The 23,004-nt window shown below is 35.5% G+C and overlaps 1 protein-coding gene across 3 annotated transcripts in view; it reads right to left on the minus strand.

Annotated features, from left to right (window-relative positions):
- Positions 1-23,004, minus strand: part of Ldah (lipid droplet associated hydrolase) — a 90,109-nt gene that overhangs the window by 62,259 nt on the left and 4,846 nt on the right. For all 3 annotated transcript variants that reach the window (XM_042680801.1, XM_042680800.1, XM_042680802.1), the window contains exons 2-4: positions 17,601-17,756; positions 12,522-12,665; positions 2,717-2,886 (exon numbers count right to left, since the gene is read on the minus strand). In XM_042680801.1, coding sequence (XP_042536735.1) covers positions 2,717-2,886; positions 12,522-12,665; positions 17,601-17,754 — 468 coding nt within the window. In that variant the 5' untranslated portion in view covers positions 17,755-17,756. The remainder of the gene's footprint in view (positions 1-2,716; positions 2,887-12,521; positions 12,666-17,600; positions 17,757-23,004) is intronic.

Raw genomic sequence — 23,004 nt, forward strand, 5'->3', positions numbered from 1 at the left:
TGTATAACTACTTGAAGGTATTTAAAAAATAAAATAAAAACAAATACATTGAACAACTGTTTTCAAATACACACAAGAGAAACTACACATTACACACAGAATAGATTTGGAGCAAACAAAACACAAAAGGACACACTGATGATTAAGTTAATAACTGTGATGAGCTAAAAATGAGTATTTTTCCTTATGCTTACAGAAAATACTATTATGATTTCAAATATGCAAGTATCCTTTTTTATGTTACAATTTTTTGAAAATACCTGTAACAATAAAAGTTGTAATTTATATCAGCTTGCTGTATACTTAACAGAACTAAGTCACTGCCTACATTAGAAAATAATTATTTTAACTTATATACTACTATTATCACATGATTGACTATATACCACTCAAATGACATCGGAGCTACACAGTGGTGAGTAGGCAGCTTTGACATGGCTCCAAATGCTCTTTACCTCCTAGAAAGCATGCTTTCGTGTAATTCTCTCTCCTTGAGGGTGAGCTTCATAAAGTGTTCTGATTCTAACGCAAACAATACAAAAAAAGTGATGTGATGTCACTTCAGCAATTAAGTTATAGCCTGTGACTTTCATCTTGCCAAAGTATTCTCTTTGGCAGTTCTACCAAGGTTGCTCAGATGCAGCAGCCAGAGGCTGACCTGTTATGGAGGATGGATACAACTCAACTGTCAGTGATGAACTAAGGTCTGAATCCAAGTACTCTTGGAACTAAATCCTGACAACAAACCATATGAGGACTTTGGAAGCAGACCCACATCACTTCAAGTCTTTGATGAGACTGCAAGTGTGGAAGATACCTTGATTAGTATCCTGTGAAAGACCTTATAGTAGGGGACCCAGATAATCTGTGTGAGATTTCTGATAAGCAACTGCGAAATTAAATTTGTTTCACTTTATGTTGCTAAAGTTAGGACAACCAGACACAGAAGAGTAGATAACCAATACAGTTGTTAATCAGTAGTTAGCATAAAAACTGGGTCATTGATTCCAGTGTCATTTCCATAACACTTATTTAGAACTTTTCAGCTCCAGGTGCTATTCTTAATACTTTATATAATCCCTCACAAAAATCTTTTGAAGAACGTATAGTTATCCTCAGTTTGCAGATGAGGAAACTAAGGTAGGAGCTCAAAAATCTGTTCAAGGTTACACAGATACAAATTGACAGGAAGTTGCTGAATACAGGTCACTGGCTAAAGCCAACAGTCATACCAACTATGCAGGCAGAACTGCTAGCAGATGGGGCTGAACACTGTATAGATGATAACCAAGTATACAGGACTAGTGGAGATTTTAAGGAAATGGACAAAATTATAAACTAACTAAAGGTTAAAAAGGTTAACTAAAGGTTAAAAGCAAAAATAAGTCCTGTTTTCTGATTAAAAAGTCTTATTTAGGAGAAAGATTCAATAGAGTAGAAGCAATAATACAATGAATAGAGTGCCATCTTAAATTTGCCAAATTCACACTTAGGAATGAAAAAGGTATTTTTTATATCCAATAAGAGAAAAGTTTAAAAATCTTCACTGATATTAAAAACCACAGCCAAGGAGACTTCAACTGTATTTTTTTTCCAAGGGCTATTATGAATGAGTGAATGTGTCAAGCTTGCTGGAAGTGGAACAAATTTTTAGTGGAGCATCCAAGATGCTAGTGGAGGTATGTCCTCATATGGAGTAAAGAGTCAAGTGAAAGGATCGTTTCCCTCTTGTCTTCAGGTCATTAGAATCAACTTCATTCCTCTCATCTAGTATTTATACAAGATAGCAGATATCACAACCAATGGTTAGTCTGATTTCTCCAGAAGACTCCAGGGCCTTTTAGCTGTAAGATTTATCTGGAAACTCCTCAGAACAAAGTACAGTACCTATACGTGGAAATGCTTAATATGTCTGAACAAAGAAACGAATTATTTTGTGAACTGTTTCTATTCAATGGATCTTTCTAATGGTATGTGCTAGTGAAAGTACATGTTTTTGCTTTAAGTTTCTTATAGTTCCTTTCCTTTTCTGAGCACTTTAAACCAATCTTTGTGACTCCAATACCTCACTTAATATCTGGTATTCCATTACCCAAGATGTATTTGTGTGGGGGCTAAGGATGTAGCCCAGGGGTGGAGTGTTTGCCTAGCATGAACAAGGCACTAGACGAATTCTTAGTACTAAAAAAAAAGAAAAAAATATGTGGATGAAAAAATGAGTGTATACTCATAAAGGTTGCTAAGCTATAGGTCATTTATAACTACTAAAAATCTATTATTCCATTAAGGGCAGATGTTTGTCTGCTATTAACAAAGACAGCAATACCTTTTTTTTGCTTCATGAATATTGGTATAAAATACTTTCCTAATATATGCAGATTCCTTTTTTGTCTTGACTGTTCCTAAATATTCCTTCATAAATGATAGCAAGTTAAAGATAACATCAGAGCCAGAAAACCCTGATTCAAAGATATTGATGTAGAATATTCCACTCCCTCCCCCCCTTAGCATTATTCTTTGAAACATTATAGAAATTTCACAAACATATACTCACATGGATCCATAGTAATAGGGAGGTAAGGATACAAGAAGCCACCAAGTATCCTTGCCTTTTTTCTATTTATCCTTAACCAAGAGACAAAAGAACAAGAAAAGCTGAGGAGAATTTGTGCACAACATAGCCAAGGATCTGCAGTCACTTCCCAGGCATACTTACTGGGAGCTCAGGGGCTTGCTTCAAGATCTGAAGAGCAAGATAGCAGCCTACTGAATGGCCAATGAGCATAAGTTTCATTTCCTTTGGCACATGAGTTTTCAGAAAAGCCAGTTTGTGTTCTGTTTGGCCATTCAACCCATAGACATCCTTAATTTCTTGAGCACTTGGATCTAAAAGCAAATATATAAGCATACTTTCACTCAAAAACTGGAAGTATCCACTAAGCTGCAAAGTAATTTTTTTTTTAAAAAAAGCACAGGCAGGAGTAACTATTAATAAAAAGTCTATAGTGTATTTAGTTACAGTATTAGACACTCAAATTATGTCAACCAATACTCATCATCATTTTCATATCATAGTGAAAAATCTCAACACTTACAGACTCATAACAGGCTGACAGTTAATTCAAATACAGATCTCTTTGTTCTCAAAGCCCACCAACTTTGAACTGTTCCATGAATAACAGTTAGCTTAAGTCAAGGTTCTCAAACTTAAAAAGGGAACCAATCCCCCAGAAGGCTTATTAAGAGATTTCTACGCTATACCACAAGTTTCTTACTTGGTAGATTTGGGTTGGGGCCCAAGGATTTTTATCACCAAATTTTCAGGAGATGTTGATAGGTCAGGTCTCAGGACCACACATTGAGAACCATTGACTTGAACTAATTCATGTTATTAATAGACAATTAAGAAAAATGGCATAGCTTCATTAATTTAAATAAGCTGCTCATTTCTTTAAAGACCTCAGACTTAAAGACTTCAGTTAAAATGTAAACTGTTCTTTTTAACAAGCACAGTCTTGACCTGTAATAGTCTTCCTTTCTGTCAAAACTCTTTGCTAGGTTCTTCAATATTGAATTAAAAATGCCCCTTGCCTTCGAGGAGATCACAGTAGAGTAAGAAAAAAACATAGATAAAAACAATTATGAGACCCTGAAGTAAGTATCTCAAGAACTTTACTTGGACAAAGATCAAAGTTTTATTGGATCAGGGTTAAAAAAAAGGCAGTACTCCTCTGTATTCATAAACATAAAAACTGATGTACCTTTCTCTAAGTTAGCCAAGACAAGTAACTAAATTTACTAAACTTACTGTATGCATATACATATATGTAATGTTTACATACAAACTGAATATAAATGTGTAAGTTTAGCTATATATTTTCACATAAACTGTATTACAATTCCTCTATGATCACAGATCTGATAAGACTAGATATTAGCTATCTGAGCCTTTAGCTAAGCCTGAATCTGCAGATGGTAACTTCACATCTCACAGGAGAATTTTCTTGGTTACTGAGCTCTTCCATCTTGCCCCTACTATTGCTCCAAAGTGACATGTTACTAATGATTTTAATTAAACAATTTACATAATAAAGAAGCTGAAAACAGAACATCGTATTTGTAAGAATGCTTTGAGCAGGACAAGCGAATTGTCTATTCTTTAGATGTCTTGGGATTTTTGTTTGTTTTTTGTTTTGGTGCTAGTCCTGTGGCTTGAAGTCAGGCCTAAGCACTGACTCTGAGCTTTTTTGTTCAAGTCTAGTGCACTACCACCTGAGCAATTGCTACACTTCTGGCTTTCTGGTGGTTAATTGGTGATAAAAGTCTCACAGGCTTTCCTACTGAGCTAACTTTGAACCATGATCCTTAGATCTCAGCCTCCTGAGTAGCTAGGATTATAGGAGTGAGCCACTGGTATCTGATGTTTAGATAATTAAAAAAGTACAATAATATTGTATTATTCATTGTACATATATAACTAAAAATACAGAAACAGCCAGAAGTTATTTACTCCAAATTCATGATGGAACTGGAGACAGGATACAAAAAGAACTTCTCTCTGTATTATCTCATATATTTTATTAATAAAAATGTCAAAATAATTATGGCACTGTTAACAGTCAATTGTATATAATTGAAATTGGATTGTTATACTAAAATGATAAAAAATGCTTTGATATGTTTTCCCAAGACATTTTACCCCTATTTTATAGGTAAAATTACTATTCACATCATTATTACTCAAATGGGATACAGGGGCCCCAAGAGACTTTTTGGGTTCAAGCTAAATAATAATCAGTAAAATAGGTAGATGATAACTTTAATTCTTTATGTTTAATTTACTGGTCCAAAAGTCTCCTTACACAACTCTCCCCAGAGATTACTAAGCTAACATGAAAGTACATTCTCATAGTCTTGGTTCATCTGGACCCAGAACCTTAAGTGTTTGGTTTGCTTCCTGAATCTTAACATTGGCATAATTCTGCTAGCTCTAAAAGTATGATAGACATTCTACTCAAAACTTCTATTTTACTTAAAAACAAAAAAAGGAAACCTGTTAACTCCAATTACATATCTTATAAATTAATATTCAATTAATATTCTCCAAACAGATGGTAATATTAAGGATCATCAAACTATGCTTTCCACTAACACAAATGATCTGCTAAGGACTCCAAGAAGAGAAATGAGGAGCATGGGAGAGATTCAGCAGGAACAGCAAACTGACTTAGCAAACGACAAAAGACACTATTTTGTGAGCTATTTTGAAGACAGCCATAAACACTGTGGGTATCTGTGGTTATTGGGAGACATGGAGCAGAAAGGTCAGAAAATAAGACTGTCACTCGTTAGGTAGGATGCATGCCATCACACTGAGGGATCCAGAAGATCTCCAAAGCACAGCATGGTCTGCTCTGTGGTACAGGGAGGAAGTGTCTTTCTGACACTTCTTAGTACAATAAAGATTACTAAATACAACCAGAAAGGAATTTGGGTTTAAAAATGTAATTCATAGACATTGGCTACTTCAAACAGAAAAAGAATTTATTTAGAAGATATTGAGCTTTACAAGTATTCATGGAACATTCAACAAGACAGGACATACACTGGACCACAAAAAGAAGACTAACAAATTTAAAAGACTTGAAGTCTTTAAGTGTATTTTTCTCCAACAATAATGAAAATACTAGAAAGCAATAATAGGAAAGAGGAAAACTTGCAAAAAAATCGGATATGACTAATATTCTTTTAAATAACTCATAGGGCAAAGACAAGATCTCAAGAGAAATAAAAGATAATAACATGTATCAAAATCTGTGAGACACAGCTGAAGTAGTGAAGAAAATTTATAGTACTAAATAAATGCATTGTAAAAGAAGAAAACTCTGCTACCAACAATCTAAGCTCTCACTTTAAGACCTAGTAAAAGGAGAGTAATATGTAGGCTCAATACTCCCTATCCAAAATGCTTGGGAATAGAAGCTTTTAAGGGTTCTGATTTTCTCCCCCTATGGATTTTGGAATGTTTACATAGACTTTACCAGATGAGAATCTCTCATGTAAAAATCTGAAAACTGAACAACTCCTTAGTCCTTCCTCTCCTCTCTTCTCCTCTGGGGTTCTAATAATGTGATGGACTCCTAGTTTCTTTTCTAGCTCTGCCTTTTGGATTTTGCTTCTTTTCACCTAGAACCTTGTTTTCATGTCTAGTGACCATGGATCCTGAGATTTGCCTGTTTGCGTCTTCTTGCCTTGGGCTCATCTGTCATTCCATCTTCCTCTATTTCCTCTGCCAGGCCCTATCCTGGCAAGAAAAAGCTCTACCAGTTTCACTCTCTTCCTTTCTATTACCAGGGCCACATGGAAGTAGCTTCCAAATCCATGGTTAGCTGCAAGATTGTACAAATTTTGAGGGGTAAAAATTAAACAAGTATGATTTCTAGCTTCATATATATACTTGGTGATGGTACTGGGACTTCAATTGAAGGCCTGGGCACTGTCCTTTACTTAGCTTTTACACTCAAAGCTAGTGCTCTACCACTTGAGCCACAGCTCTACTTCTGGCTTTTCAGTGGTGATATGGCTGGTTTTTGAACCGTTGTGATCCTTAGATCTCAGCCTCTTGAGTAGACAGGATTACAGGTGTGAGCAGCTGGAACATGGCCTATTTTATACTTTTCGAACAAATGACCAGAAATAATTGACAATAAATTTGCCATCAAGGAAGATTATTTTGGTAAATCAAAGCTATAAAACAATATATGCTTCTAATTAGTCAAGTTTTCCTTTTGCTTTTTTTCTTGAAACATTTTTTTTCTGTCACTGGTGAACTTCTGTCCTCTGAATTATTTTCACATTTTTGATTGTCATAATGTAGTGCAACTAAAATGTTATTTCAGCTATTTATAATCTTAACATATGTCAATACAAAGCAAAACATATGGTCAACATTTGATGTATTGTTACAGCTTTCTCTCAATAATTACATGCTTTTTCACACTATTCTGCATGCCAGAAAACTAGACCTTAGGACAATAATCTTCAATGGTGAAAATACATCTGCTCTGCCTACACAAAGCCATCTACTATAGCATACATCTGTCAGTATAACCTCCAATATATGGAACAGGTGAACTTAGAACTGTTCTGGTTGAATGAGGAAGTAATAAGGCTGAGGGTCCTACTTATCCTTCACAGAACTTTTGAGGCTACTCAAAATAAATATGGAGATCAGTATCCTAAAAGATGGCATTTCTATTCCTCTTTCATTCTAATGCAGCACCACACATAAACTAGTTGATTGTCCATAAGTCCTTGCTAATGACAAGTTAACCTTTTCTTCTTTAGAAATCACAGCTGCTACTGGCGCTGTGGGGGCCCTTAAGGAGAATGCCTCTAGATGGCACTGTTTTCATTAGGGAGCAAAGAACCCAGGCTCTAATTACTGTTATTAACTCAAGAACATACTCAAGATCACCTCAAAAGGTAGCAAGCATACTTAAGTAGTTACAAGAACTTTAAAATAATTCGTAGAAATTCAGACACACAACAGATACTTTTTTTTTAAAAAACAACAGATGCTTTTTATCGGTTTTGTTCACTTGTGTTAAGTTGGGAAGATCTAGGGCAAATGGCTCTGAAAATGTGATCCCAGGACTGACAACGTGAACATTACTTGGGTACTTGTTGGACAATTCTGTTTCCATCACAGATCTATTGAATCAATAACTCACAGGGTGACCTTTTATGTCTCAATAACTCACCTAGGAGAATCCTGAGGCATACTAAGGTTTGAGAACCACTGATCTACAGGGTGTTTTTCAAAGTCTGTTTTAAGTTGCTATTTAGATTCTGCTGATTCTTTTCTGTCTGCATGTGCAGATAGCTACTGTGATTGCTGATGTTGTGCTAAATGAGAACCGGTCTCTTCAGTGGATAGCCTTTCTCATCCAGGTAATACTGTAGGAATAAGACATGCTAGCTACTCAACATTAAGAAGCTTAAGCAAATAAAAAGAAGAGAGATTCACTTTCACTGGGTATCTTGCTTCACTCCTATTACTTCCCAGTTCCTATGGCCTTGAATTATCTCTTCTTTTGCCAGAGTTCTGACAACAGGCCAGTACAGCTGGCAGTGTTTGGAACTCTGCAAGAGTTCTATCACTGAGCTGTCTATCCCCGGTTAAGAAGAATTCTTTTAGTCCCTATTTTGCAAGCACAGCATAAGACTGAACAACCAATCATATTTTAAACAGATATAAATTTCCTTATGAAAGAAATACTATGGTACCTTTAAGAGTATTTCACAGCAGTGCATCTAATATATTTAATTGATTTCAATAATAATATGATGACTGTTGAAATAGGCATTTTTAATCAAAGCAATACAACACGTATATTCGGTTTTACTTCACTATCCCTTTTAAAATCTTTTACAGGTAGGTAATAAAAATTCATTTTTTCAAAATGCACCCTGACTTACATAGAAAGCATTTTATTGTGAATTTTCACTGCTGCAATATAGGAGAGCAATTAACTTTTGTATATTAACCTTGCATCACTTTCTAATTCCAAGAGATCTTGTTGATGGTGCTTCGGAATATCCTATGTAGACAATTTCCCATGTTGTTGGTGAATAAGATAGTTTTATTTTCTTGCTTGCTAATCTTTTTTTTTTTTTTTGGGGTCCGGTCGTGGGGCCTGAACTCTGGGCCTGGGCGCTGTCCCTCAGCTCTTCAGCTCAAGGCTAGCGCTCTACCACTTGAGCCACAGCGCCACTTCCGGCTTTTTTCTTTTTGCTTATGTGGTACTGAGGAATCGAACCCAGGGCCTCATGCATGCAAGGCAAGTGCTCTACCACTGAGCCACCTTCCCAGCCCCTTGCTAATCTTTTTTTAATATATATATTTTATTGTAAAGATTCTGTACAGACCTTTTATTTCTTCTTCTTGTCTCACAACCTAGGCAGGAATTCCAGTACAATGCTGAATGGGAGTGATGTGAAAGGACATTCTTGACTATACCCTATTTTAGGAGGTAGACATGAATTTAGCTGTGGGCTTTTTTTATTTCTAGTTTGCTGAGGTATTTTTTTCTTTTTCTTTCTGGTCATAAATGTGTTAGTTTGTTAAATGCATTTTCTGTAGCAATTGATATTATCATATGATTTTTCCCTCTTTGACATGTTGATGTGATGGGTTGATTACATTATGTTCAAATGTTGAACCAGTCTTGCACACCTGTAATAAATTTTATTTGACTGTGGTATATAATTTGTTCTTTACAATGTTAAGAAGAGGTATTAGTCTACAATTTTCCTTTCTTGTTAGCTATAAATGTTTATCTGATTTTGGTAATAGGATAATGCTGGTTTCATGGGCTGAATTAGGAATTGTTCCTTCTCCTTCTATTTTTCTGGAAGAGATTATAGAGAATTGGTATAATGTTTTCATTATTATTCATTTATTTTACTATAAAGGTGATGTATGGGGGGGCTACAGTTACGTAAGTCAGGTAATGAGTATATTTCTTTTTGAAAAGTGTCACCCCCCTCTTCCTCAATTTCTCCCTGATTTTTCTTCTCGACCTCCTCCCCTCCAAGTTGTATAGCTCATTTCCAACACAGTGTCTAGTGAGCATCACTGGATGTTTTCATTAAATGTTTGATAGAATTCACCAATGAAATCATCTGATCTTGGTACTTTCATATTTAGAAAGTTATTAATTACTGGCACATTTGTTTTCTTGATTTAAAATCTATTCTCTTAGAAAAACTTCAAAGACAGTATAGTACAGTAGTAACTGTAGTAATCTTATCATAATTAGATCTCTGGAACTTATAATTCAAAGTTTTTACCTATTCTTCAATATAGTTCCATTTCTCCTACTCCCTGGCCCGCATAAACCACTACATAACTCTATTTCTCTGAGGCTGACTTTTTAGGATTCCATATACAATAAGTGAGATTATATGTACTTTTTTTTTTTTTTTAGTACTATTGTGAGTTGAATGGCTTATTTCTTTACAGGGATCATAGTAAATGTAGCTGATTTTTTTCCATATTGATTGTGTATATTGCAACATTACCGAATTTATTTCTTTGCTCTAATTTTTGGTGGAGTTTATAGGGATTTCTCTATTATAAGGCTTTGTTATCTGAAAACATATTATTTACCTGTTCAGTTTATCTTAGATGTCTTTTATTTTGCCTAATTGTTTTGAGTAGGATTTTGAGTATTATATCAAATGAGGTAGTGAGAGTGGACACCATGGTCTTATTCCTTTCAGAGGAAGAACTTTCAGTTTTTCACCATTGATTATGTTACCAGTTGGCCTGTCATATATACCATTAATATGTGGAACCACATTCATTCTATACTAAATTTGTGGAAAAGTTTTTATTACAAAAGTGTGCTAAATTTTGTCAGATGCTTTTTTGCATCCTTTGAGAAAATTATAATTTTAATTTTTCTTCATCTTGTTTAATGTGGTAATTAATTTGCACATTTTGAAGTATCTCATTTTGAAATTAATCTCATGTATTATTATCTGCTCATAAACCTCATTTTATTACCTGCTCAATCTCTTGTGTCTGAGCAGGTAGTAAAAAGCAAACAGATGTTGTGAAAAAAAATACATTCAGAATAAAAAGGGAATTATTTTACTAAGGCTTAAGATATGCACTTCATCATGCCATTACCACAGGGAAAAATAGCACTAAAAGTACTGGACAGTATTTAGATAATTATTTCAGCCTGAATACAACTTGTCAACTATTGTGTAATGTGTGAAAGACATTGAGAAATAACAGAAATTTCATCTCTTTGTGCCAAGGCACTAACTTTTGTTTCATTTAGTGCTGAAAAAATTTTAAACGTAATTAAAACAAAATATTATAAAATTATGATCTCCTTTTATATTATAGAATACATTCAACTTTTAAAATTTTCTTATTTACACTTTTCTGTGTTGGCTAAATTTTTGTAATAAGAAAATGAACTTTTAATATAAAAATAATAAAGCCAATCCATTTAAAAATAAATAAAATTTACAATGCTATTCACTGAACCTAAAAGATGAGTTAAAAACTAAAGACAAACTAGCTAGAATTAGATAAATTGATACTAGTTATCTAATCCAAGTTAATATTAGATTAATAAATTAATCTTTAGAGGGCATCTAGAAGAGTTCACGTAGTTATATTAATTGCCACTAAATCCAAATTCTAAAATGGAAACAAAACATTACATTTGATATGATGGTGAATGCCAAACTCAAGAGTACATAGTTAAACTAAACCATAACACAAACTAGTCTGCTCATTCACAGAATACAGATTTTGTGTATTCAAATGTGTTTATCTAAAACAGTCCCCTAAGAAACAGGATCCAAGAGGGAAATAAAACCACTTCTCTCACCTCAGAAAACAAGGAGAATAACCAAGGACAAAAGATCCTTGAATGTAATGCCTATGGAGAACTGACATTGATATGTTAATTGATATATTTTTTTCCCTCTCTTTTTAAAAAAAAAATTCAGGAGAGTGAACATGTTAGAATCCTAAGTAAAAAGCAGGTAGTCTGCATGTCAACATTAATATTTCTTCCATTTAAAAGCTTTCTAGCAGTCTATCATAGTCCTAGCTTTCTCAACTTTCACAATTCCCCTTAAACTAGCCCCTTAAACTGTACCTCCTAACTCTCACTCCTTCTGCCTGTTACATCTCTGCATCCATGTCCACCCCCAAATCTAAAACCTACACAAGTTCCAAAACCCACTCGAGTCTATTATATGCACTCCTGTATATGCTGAAAATCCTACGATCAAATGTAATAGTATTAGAAAATGGAATCTTTACAAGGTAACTATAATTAGATAATTACAAAAACAAAGTCCTCATGATTGGGACTACAAGGGGATTACTATAAGGGGATATAGCTAGGAAAATGCATCTATGAATCAACAAGTAGGCACTCCTCAACATATAGTAAATGGGCCTGTATCTTTATCTTGTATTTACTCAATTCTAGCTTATGTTTATAAGCTAACTGTCCAAGGAATTCTTCCTTATCAGCCTATACTGACTTATGACATCTGATATTTCACAGTTTCTTCTCACCTACACTGTGGGTTTGTTTATTCTTTAGACTTACATACAATCAGCAGCTCTGAGTATATCATGTCATCATTCCCTGAACATGTACAAGACCATGTACAAGACCACATCTTATACATTTTCTCTACTAGTCCTCCCTATACAACCTTGGGAAAATATATTAATAAATGTATGGTTGATTAGTAACTGGTAAAAAAAGGAGGCAAGTCATATCTAGATTGAGCTATCCAAATCCTGATGACCTTCAGAAGAGTGAAGTCTCTAAAAATCTTAAACATGCTAAAATGTAACAGCATCATGAGCCCTGCAAGCAGGGATTTTCCCTGTCAAACTCTTAATGGTACTCGTAGTATTTCTAGAAATATGAATACCTACTTATCATAAAGGATAACAGATGTTACCATACCTTCTGAAGGTGAACGTGTCGTTTTGTTTGCAGGGGCCAATACATGTCCAGCGTGAGAAATAATCCAAACTGGAAAGCATCTGCCAGTCAAGGAATACAATGCTTTTGCAAATGATATATAAAAGAAAGGGAAACCTGGGTTACCTAAGTAAAGAAACAAAGTTCTCAGATTAACCAATGCAATGAAGTCATGTAAGGTAAAGTATAGACTAGAATGAAAGGGTTTATCTGTTCTCACTGTCCTCTACAAATCCAGCAACATCTTTCTATATCTTTAAGTCTAGGAATACAATTTCCAGTGGGGAATTTACAAAACAAACAAGCAAACAAAAAAAAGCCCTGAGGATGTTTCTGCTCCAATGCCCCTTTCCACACAGTGTGTTCATATTCCCTAGGTGGAAATTCAGGTTCTACCTGTAGTACCTCTTTCAAAATGCTTAATAGCTGTTTTCCCACACAACAAGATGAAGCACCAGATTGTTCTTCCTTTCAGAAAACTGTTCAGATTTATTTTATTTAGCCAGCAAATAAACTCAATATGTTCTTTGACACCCTTTAACAATATTCTACCTATGAGAATGGACCATAATCTTGATTGACTGTACATGGTGGCATTATTTTTTACTTACCAGTGTCACTTTCTAAATACAGATATTCATGTGAAATATCCTGGTATATTGCTACCTTAGGATTGTATTTACTTACTAATTTAAAGTGTATAATAATATTCCAAATAATAGCATTATTTCAAAATAATAATGCCATTTGTAGATAATAAACACAAGAATATACAAATGATTTACTCCTTATTTCTTCCTTGGTTTTCAACACAGACATGGATTGTTGAATATATTGCATTATGATGGGTGAGAAGTTGGTTTGGTTCATGTTATTTGATCTATAATCCTTCAGATAGTTTTGCATAGCTTTTCTACTATCCCTCCCCCCAATTACTGGAGGCTTTACTCAATTAAGATTTTAAGGACATTATCTGCAGAACATTGACTCTAGATTTGTCCTGCTGTCCTACCTCAGCTTGGTGACTACCAACCACATGTAATTAGGCAAGTTATTTAGTCTCTCTGATTTGCAGTTTCCTGCTGGGGAAAATTGGAGATTATATTTATAACTACCTAACAGGATCTGTGAAGTGTACTAATTACCTTAAATAATTCATTAAAGATCTCACAAAATTTCTGGCACATTATAGATGCTTATTTTTTTCTAATGATTCCCATTAAGTTTTGATATGATAACTTGACAATGGTATTACATTTTTTTTGTTTGTTTGTTTGAAAAAGTCTTAGAAAGCTTCAGAAAAAGTCTGGGAATAACAATCTAGAAAATAAGTTCTCCCTATTTCTTAACCCACTAAATGGAACTGTCAATCATAAAAATGCTTAAATAAAAACACTAGGAATCATTCTTGATTTCTCCTAGGTTTTCACATCCATTAGCCTCTAAATGAATTTTAAATTTGCTTACTTCTCTCCATTAGTGCTTATCATCTGTCACTAGGTTTTCTAGAACAGCCTCCGAACAGGTCCTCTCTATTCTTCTTGAGAGAGAGGGAGGAGGGTAGGCAGAGTGTTTTCCAAACTTCAAATCAAAGTATAGAAGGTGATTATTTATTTGCTTATTTATTGATAGTGCCAGGGTCTGGGTACTGAACCTGGAGTTGATTTTTTTTTTTCTTTTTTCTCTCAAGATTAGCACTCTACCACTACAGCCACACCTCTACTTGTGGCTTTTGGGGAAGTTAATTGGAGATAAGTCTCACTGACTTTTCTGCCTGGACTGGCTTTGGCTGTGATCCTTAGGTTTCAGCTCCTCAGTAGCTTTGATTACAGGTGTGAGCCACCTGGTACTGGGGCCTGAGCTAAGGGCCTCTTGCTCTTAGTTGGCCTTTTCACTCAAAGCTGATACTCTCCCATTTGAGCTAATGCTCTACTTCTGGCTTTTTGCTGGTAAATTGGAGATGAAAGTCTTATGGACATTACTGCCTGGGCTGGTTTCAAACTGCCTTGGCCTCCTGAGTAGCTAGGACAACATATATGAACCATCAGTGGCTGGCAGAAATATTCTTTTTATTGTTAATTTCTATTTTTTTTTGTGCTAGTTATGGGTTTGAACTCAGGGCCTCAAGCTCTTGTTCTTATGTAACTCATTCTTTCTATATTGATTTGAAATGCCTTCTAATCTAATACTAAAAATTTTACTAGTTTGATCATTTTAATTCCAAATAATGCTGCTTACTGTTTTCTTTTCCCCTTTGTATACTGTGTGGGCATATAAGTATGTTTCAATAATTAGTAAGGCAAATCCCTTTATTTAGAAAAATCTCACTGGGCACCAGTGGTACATGTCTGCAATCCTAGCTATTCAGGAGGCGAAGAGTTGAGGATCATGGTTCAATGCCAGCTTAGGCAGGAAAGTCCATGAGACTTTTATCTCCCATTAACCACACACACAGATACACATACAGCTGGAAGTAGAGGTGTGACTCAACTGGTAGAGTGCTAGCCTTGAGCACAAAAACCTCAAGCCCTTTATTTTCCTAAATTTTCTTGGTTAGTCTCTCATAATTTACAGTTTTAGTTACACTAATTTCAATTTTTACAAAACTCTTTAGGATTCTGAATAAAATTTCATTTAATTCATGCATTACTTTGCAAAGATATACCTTTTATTACTAAGAATAAAATCTTGGGGGGGGAGGGGGGAGGCTGGGAAGGGAGGTGAAGGGTAAACAAAGGAGGAGGCTGCAATGCTTGGTAAGAAATGTACGCATTATCCTGCCCATGTAATTGTAACCCCTCTGTACAGTATGTTCACAAATAAAATTAAATTAAATTAAAAAAAAAAAGAAAATGGTAAAAAAAAAAATTTATTTCAACAATAAAAGAAAGTTCAATCAGAAAAAAAAAAAAAAAAGAATAAAATCTTTCAGGGGCTGGGAAGGTGGCTCAGTGGTAGAGCGCTTGCCTTGCATGCATGAGGCCCTGGGTTCAATTCCTCAGCACCACATAAGCAAAAAAGAAAAAAGCCGGAAGTGGCGCTGTGGCTCAAGTGGTAGAGTGCTAGCCTAGAGCTGAAGAGCTGAGGCACAGCGCCCAGGCCCAGAGTTCAGGCCCCATGACCGGACCCAAAAAAAAAAAATCTTTCAGAACTGTGTTCCATTTCATATTCATATTTTTTTACATCACTGACTTAAATGCTACAGATTCTCCATATGGCTAGAAGATAACAATACCTAACATTTTAAGTGCTGTTATTAAATGTACAAATGCATACACACGTAGACACACACATAATCATCTTAATTTTCACTATAGTTTATATAGACTAATTCCCAAAATAAAATATAATTCTGAATCTTATAAAGGAATGAGAAGAGCTAGCCTAGAGCTTTCAAAAGTTCAAGAAAAGGGCCAAGAGAAGAAAAGGACAAGCATAAAAGAACACAAGAAATAAAATGTGGGGGGAGGAGAGGGAAGGGATAGTGGGACAACAACAAGGAAGGGAAGGGGTAACAAGGGAAGGGAAACACTGTAACAATGATCGACAAGTAATGTGCCCATTGCCTTACTCATGTAATTGTAACCCCTCTGTACAGCATATTAACAAGAAAATTAAAAAAAAATGTGACTTGAAAATTTCAAAGCACTACAAGCAATGAGATTCCATATGCAATGCCTTCACTGAAGGCTTCCTACACCTCCTACTGTTATCAGAAACCTGGCTCCCCAGTGATGGACTCTTCCTTTCAAGCCTTTTCAATAGAGGACTCACTCACAACTCCCTAACACCACCACACATACCTCAGTAACAGCAAAGACTTTTACAACACAGTATTCCTAACACCTGGGATAAACGGAAGAATAAATGAATACCACTAGTAGAAGTAGTAGAATAGACTGTTTACTATTTTACCTTACAGTAGTTTATTTTTTCTTCCTAATTAAGCAAACATATTATGAGGCCTAAAGAAGGGAAGAAAAAATTACTCCGGAAAAGAATGAAAGTGAGCAAGGACAAGTATTAAGTGATATGTAAAGATATCATAAAGCTGCAGCTACTAAAAACATGAAGAATGCATGAGGAAAGAGAGGACACAGCAATAGACTCTAGCTACTGGAGCAGCTGTTTTATGATGTTAGCATTGCACACCAGTAGGGCAAAAAATTATGCAGTAAATTGAGGGCCAATTTGTAAGCCATCTTACTAAGAAGGCTTCTTCAGTTTCTGCTCTTATATTTATAAGTGCCAGACTTTTAAGACTATAAATAAAAGCGTAAAAACACATAAACACAGGGTAAAATTGTTTTATAATCTTGGAATAAGGAAGGGCTTTTCCAAGAAAGTCATTAAACCCAGACATCTTGAAGGAAGAGACTAGTAATTTTGATCAGCTTCATAAGAATGAAAATTTCTGTACAACTAAGTAAGGATTGTAAATGAAGACAAATCAAGATTCTTGTTCTATATGACAGAGAGAACACAGTTTTACTTTATTAAAATAAAGGCTTATTCAAAGTCAACATGAAAAACATTGAAAACACAAGTGAAAAATGAGTAAGGTTTCAATTTAACAGTTCATGGAATAAGGTCTCCAAATGGATTGGATTTTAAGTAAATGTATTCAAACTCACAATATAAAAAGCACTTTAACTGACTGCAATTAATCAAATATCTACCATTAATAATCTATTCACAATAAATGCAAATTTAAGAATAAACATAAGGTAGAAAGTTTAGAAAAATGATTAAAATATTAAGTTGTAAATTCAAAGGAAATTTCACAGGGAAATTACAGAACTGAAGATGGTATACTTCCAATTGTCACTTGCCTTATAAAATTATATATCTATACATAATAGACAACAATACACCTGATTGAAATGTATAGAAGAAAAACAACAACAAAAAAGGCCCAGCCACAAAAATGTTAAAACTGGTTACCACTAATGAGTTGAGTAATTTTATTTCCTCTCATATTCTCTATAGTTAATGCTTAATGGTAACTTTAAAATCAGGAACATTTAGGAGCATTCATATAATTCAGATTTTTATACTCACCAGGAATAATGACAATAAGCAGTTTAGGCCTATTGATACATTGCTCATTAAAAAGGTCAGTCCAGGGTCCACATTTCAGAACCTGGGTTTCAATTCCACCACAGAGAACAAATTCCTCAAGCAAAGGGACTTCTTCCTTGGCTTCTGAGTCCATTTCTAAACAAAGAATTTTTAAAAAGCAATATATAGTGTAAGTAAAATGTAAAGTCTTGAGTCAAAGACAATACTGAAGAAAGGGTAAATTTCATAATACCTAAAAGGAAATACTATAGGACATATAGAAGATAAAAGAGTATGCAGATATTCTAGATTATAGGACCAAAAGACAAATTAACTAGCACAACCATGTTCACTGCAGCATTGAATATCATAGCCAAGATATGGAATCAACCTAGATGTTCCTCAGTGGACGAATGGATCAAGAAAATGTGGTATATAATCACAATGTAATTTTACTCATCCATCAGAAAGAATGATATTGTAACATTTGTAAGGAAATGGAAAGACTGGAAAAAAAATATATTAAGCAAAGTAAGCCAGAGCCAAAGAAACATGCTGCATGCTGCATGGTTTCCCTTATTTGTGGTAACTAGAAAGTGCCTATAAATCTACAAATAGACACAATGAGTGCTTAAAATACATGCACACACACTGGGACATGATAAATTATATAGGACTCTAGACAGTCACACACTGAGGCCAAAGGAGGACATGCACAGGAGTGGTTGACAAAAGCTCAATAGCTATGTACAGATGACCACATAAAGTAATGTTCGGTGAAATGAACGCCAAGAAAAGTAAACAAGAGGTATTTTTTAGTTGCCATTGTTGCTGTTTCTATTTTATTTTCCTTTTGTCTTGTTTGTATTTGGGAGGGGAAGGGAGGGCAGTAAAAGCTGGAATAAGGGGGAACAAATACAACAGCGATACTCACTAGACACTGTATGGAAAATAAACTGGATATCTTGTGGGTGGTGACAGGAGGGAAAAACCAGGTGAGAGCAACAGAAGGGGAGACATAGTTCATAAAGAATTGTATTAATTACTCATTACATGATTCAGGTAACTATAACCTCTCTGTATACCAACTCTACAATAACAATAAAAAGACAAAATATGTCTTCAGTGCAATAAGAGACCACTCGAGGGTTTAGATTAGCTTCATCAGATTAATCCCTGTCCATTCTAAACTAACAATGACCATGGATCAATTCCTTTTTCCCTGGTTTAAGCTGGGGGAAAAGTCCAGGGCTATGACTCGACTTTATATTTTCCCCAGAAGGGACAAAAGAACAGTGAACACATTTATGCTAATTTCTATATTAATCTTCTGCCCAAGATTCTTTTTTTGGGGGGGGGGCGGTTGTGGGGTCTGAACTCTGGGCCTGGGCGTTGTCCCTCAGCTCTTCAGCTCAAGGCTAGTGCCCTACCACTTGAGCCACAGCGCCACTTCTGGCTTTTTTCTTTTTGCTTATGTGGTGCTGAGGAATCGAACTCAGGGCCTCAGGCATGCAAGGCAAGCACTCTACCACTGAGCCACCTTCCCAGCCCCCTGCCCAAGATTCTATAAAGGTATTTTCATGTATTATTACATTATGTATTATTTTTTGTGTAGTATGAAAGCATCAAATTATTAAATTATGGAATAAGTAGTGAAATCTCTTCCTTCCAGGATATAACATCATGAAAATTTCCAGTATAATACATGTAGATGCAAAAATGTAGTTCCGAATTACTCAAATAATTCCTTAATCTCTACCTTTACCGTCTGTGTATAGACAACACTTAGTATGAAGCCCTCAACAGTCAATATTCTTCTTCCATACATCTAAAACTCTTGACTTGAAGAGTCAAGACACTACATACCCTTCCAGCTTTTTACCCTCTCAATACTATACACTGCCTTGGCCCATTCTAGTTTGTCTTGTCCTTGCATTCCCTTAATGTCCCTTCATACTCTTCTACTCCTAACTTGGCTCATATTTCAGTTCTCAACCACTTCCAGAATGCTGTCCATCTCTGTGTTAGTTATCAAGTTAAAGCATTAACTCAACTAAAATACATATCCCTTATTGCCTTCACTGCTTTAAAAATATGGATCTGGGTCTTCAAAACATTTTTCTTTAGCCAGCTGATCCAATATTCTAATGGGCCAGGGGAGTGGAGTGAGCTAGAGATGCTTTAGTGGGGAAGTTTCTGGCAGGTTTCATTTGTTTGTGGTACTGTGGATTGAACAAAGAGCCTTGTACATTCAAGGCACAGCACTCTGCCACTTGAGCTATGTCTCAACTCTTCCATTTCTCACAAGTGTGACTCTTACCCACCTTCTAATAGCCTGTGAAATTTTCCATATATACAGGATTTTGTTTCCAAAAGATATATGGTAGTATTTGGAACTGTTAATTTTTTATTTACATTTATAATATGATGGAAAGACTACTGTAGTTCAATATCCTACACTGGACTAGAGAGCCTCCATCAGACCACCTATTCTACTTCACCACCCCCAGGACAAATAATTTATCCAGCACTAAATGCCAATTACACCAAGGCTGAAAAACATGGCTCTAGTACAGATGCCTAAAGGACACACAGCTTTCACCAGCATTTGGTTGACTGTTGTATACTTTCCTTCCTATCCCTTTTTTCCCCTTCTACCCCCACTCAGGTAGCAGCAATGTCAACATTATACCCAGGAGCCTCAGACCAGGTGGCTACTTTCATTTCCTCTCTTCAGCTCCCATGCAAATCCTTCTAGAGAGCCATTTGATCTTTGTCTCACACAGTAGCCTACAACTGGCCTTGTCTCAACCTATTCAAAAATACTCATATAGGATGCTAAACAAAGTTCAGCAATACTTGGTATGCTCTAAATCTCCCTGTAATTACCTTTCAGTTTAATTCACCTGAGCCCCAAGGCCTTTCCCAAACAGACAGCATGCACTCCAGGCTCAAATGTACATTATTAGCCTGACTTGACTCTACACGCTTTCCCATCAATCTAGTCTCACTTGAGGTCACAGCTTTGGCACAGGCAATCCAGAACATTTGTTTGCCTTGTCCTAGGCAACAGCCACATCTACAATGTGACCTGATTGCGCCTACTTTCTTTCTTTTTTTATTGTGAAAATACTGTACAGAGGAGTTACAATTACATGGGCAAGATAATGAGTACATTTCTTATCAAGCATTGTAGCCTCCTCCTTTGTTTCCCTTCCACATCCTCCCCCGTCCCCCCATCCAATCCTTCCTGCCCCCCCCCTGAAAGTTGTAAAGTTTGTTTTCGACATAACCTTGTACATCTCATTGTTGCAATGGGTCCACCTGTATCCCTATTTAAACGATTTGTTTTTCCCCTTCCCCTCCACAAATTACCGACATCAAATACAGTGAAAGCAGGGGTTATACTGTAGGGGAGGGACATACAAAGCAACAAAGAAATAATCTTATAAATGTGTTAGAAACAATTGCATGAAAGAAAAAAAAAACATTTGAATACATATCTGACCTTTTCTGCTTGACTCAGACTAATACTAGATATTGCAAATAAGGGAAACCATGGGACCTATGTTTCTTTGGGCCTGGCTTATTTTACTTAATATTTTTTCCAAGCCTTTCCATTTCCTCACAAATGAGGCAATGTCATTCCTTCTGATGGAGGCATAGAATTCCATTGTGTATATATACCACATTTTCTTGATCCATTCATCTACTGAGGGGCATCTGGGTTGGTTCCATATCTTAGCTATAGTAATTGCCTACTTCAATTTTATCATTCCTTAGGTAGTTTCCTTCAGCCTCAGTGTATCTTTTAGAATTCTCTTTATACAGTAATGTTGCAGCTTTTCTCCTTATCATAGTTTAAGAAGTTTTTAGGTGAAACTATTTCTGTGTGGCTTCTGTCTCCTGATTTTTGATCCAGACGATATACCATTCAAGTGTCTTTGCCAAGTGTTCTTTATATATCTTTCCCACCTTAGATTTGGCTTGAATTCTGCTTCCTAGATGAAAGCTTTTATGAGCATACCAAGTTAAAAAAATTATTCTTTCTCTAACCTTTTAGCACTTGTCTTCATCTTAAGTGGGCAGTAGTTAAGATAGGCCGCTAAGCTTTACTTGATAAAATTTATTACTTATCTGATGCCACATTTGCCCTAGCATCAAAGCTAAGGTGTTTATGGGAAGCACCAATTGTCTCTCTTCATATTTAAATTTAAGATAAAAGGAATGCTGGTTAATATTTAGTGAAATGGGAACTTTCACACATTAATAATGAAAATAGCCTTTGGAAAGCAATCTGACAGCCTGTAAAAAGGCATATACTCTGATTTAGTAATTTTGAGAAATTGATTATAAAAAGACAGGATATGTTTTTTATAAGACTAATGCATGGAATTCTTCTTACAAGAGTGAAAAGCTGAAAAACCTAAGTAATCATTAATGGAATGGCTGCGTAAATTATGATAAACCACCTAAAACATTACAATCATATAATAATTCAATATTGGGCAATGATTATATAAACTGGTGGCCAATATTATGATCAAATATGGTTTATCAAGGCTGTTCTGTTGATTGGTTACCATTTATCTGTTTCTAATATTTCATTCTTTAGTCTTATGTTCTGTTAATTTTTCCATTTTTTTATTCCTTTTAGTTTTACTGCCATTTTAGTAAATATAGAGAGGAAAAGTAAAGAGGCACAAATATTCTAACTTCTATGTTCAACCATAGTCCTTATCTGATTTTTCTAAATTAGGAATCCTTAGATTCCTAAGGAATGACAATGGCTCACTCCTGTTATCTTAGCTACTTAGGAAAAGGCTGAAATCTGAGGACTCTGGTTTGGAGTTAGCCTGGGCAGATAAGTCTGTGAGACTGTTGTCTCTAATAAATCATAAAAGAGCCAAAAGTGGAGCTGTGGCTCAAGTGGTAGAGTGCAAGCCTTAAACACAAAAGTTCAGGGATAAACAGTGTCTAAGCCCTAGTTCAAGCCCCAGTACTGGTACACGTACATGTACACGTACACGTACACGTACACACACACACACACACACACACAAGGAATGCTTAGAAATATGAAAAATCCTCACTAAAAAATGGGGACAACTCAAATATAAATGAGTGAAAAGTATCACTTTTTTTTTTTTTTTTTGGGTCCGGTCGTGAGGCCTGAACTCGGTCTGGGCACTGTCTCTCAGCTCTTCAGCTCAAGGCTAGTGCTCTACCACTTGAGCCACAGCGCCACTTCCGGCTTTTTTCTTTTTGCTTATGTGGTTCCGAGGAATCAAACCCAGGGCCTCATGCATGCAAGGCAAGCGCTCTCTACCACTGAGCCACCTTCCCAGCCCCAGTATCACATTTTTATATAGATTTCAAGTTAATAATAATAAACGTTAATAAA

Source organism: Dipodomys spectabilis, unplaced genomic scaffold, assembly GCF_019054845.1.
Source record: "Dipodomys spectabilis isolate Male_0828 unplaced genomic scaffold, ASM1905484v1 ptg000066l, whole genome shotgun sequence".
In the NCBI taxonomy this organism is placed as follows: domain Eukaryota; kingdom Metazoa; phylum Chordata; class Mammalia; order Rodentia; family Heteromyidae; genus Dipodomys; species Dipodomys spectabilis.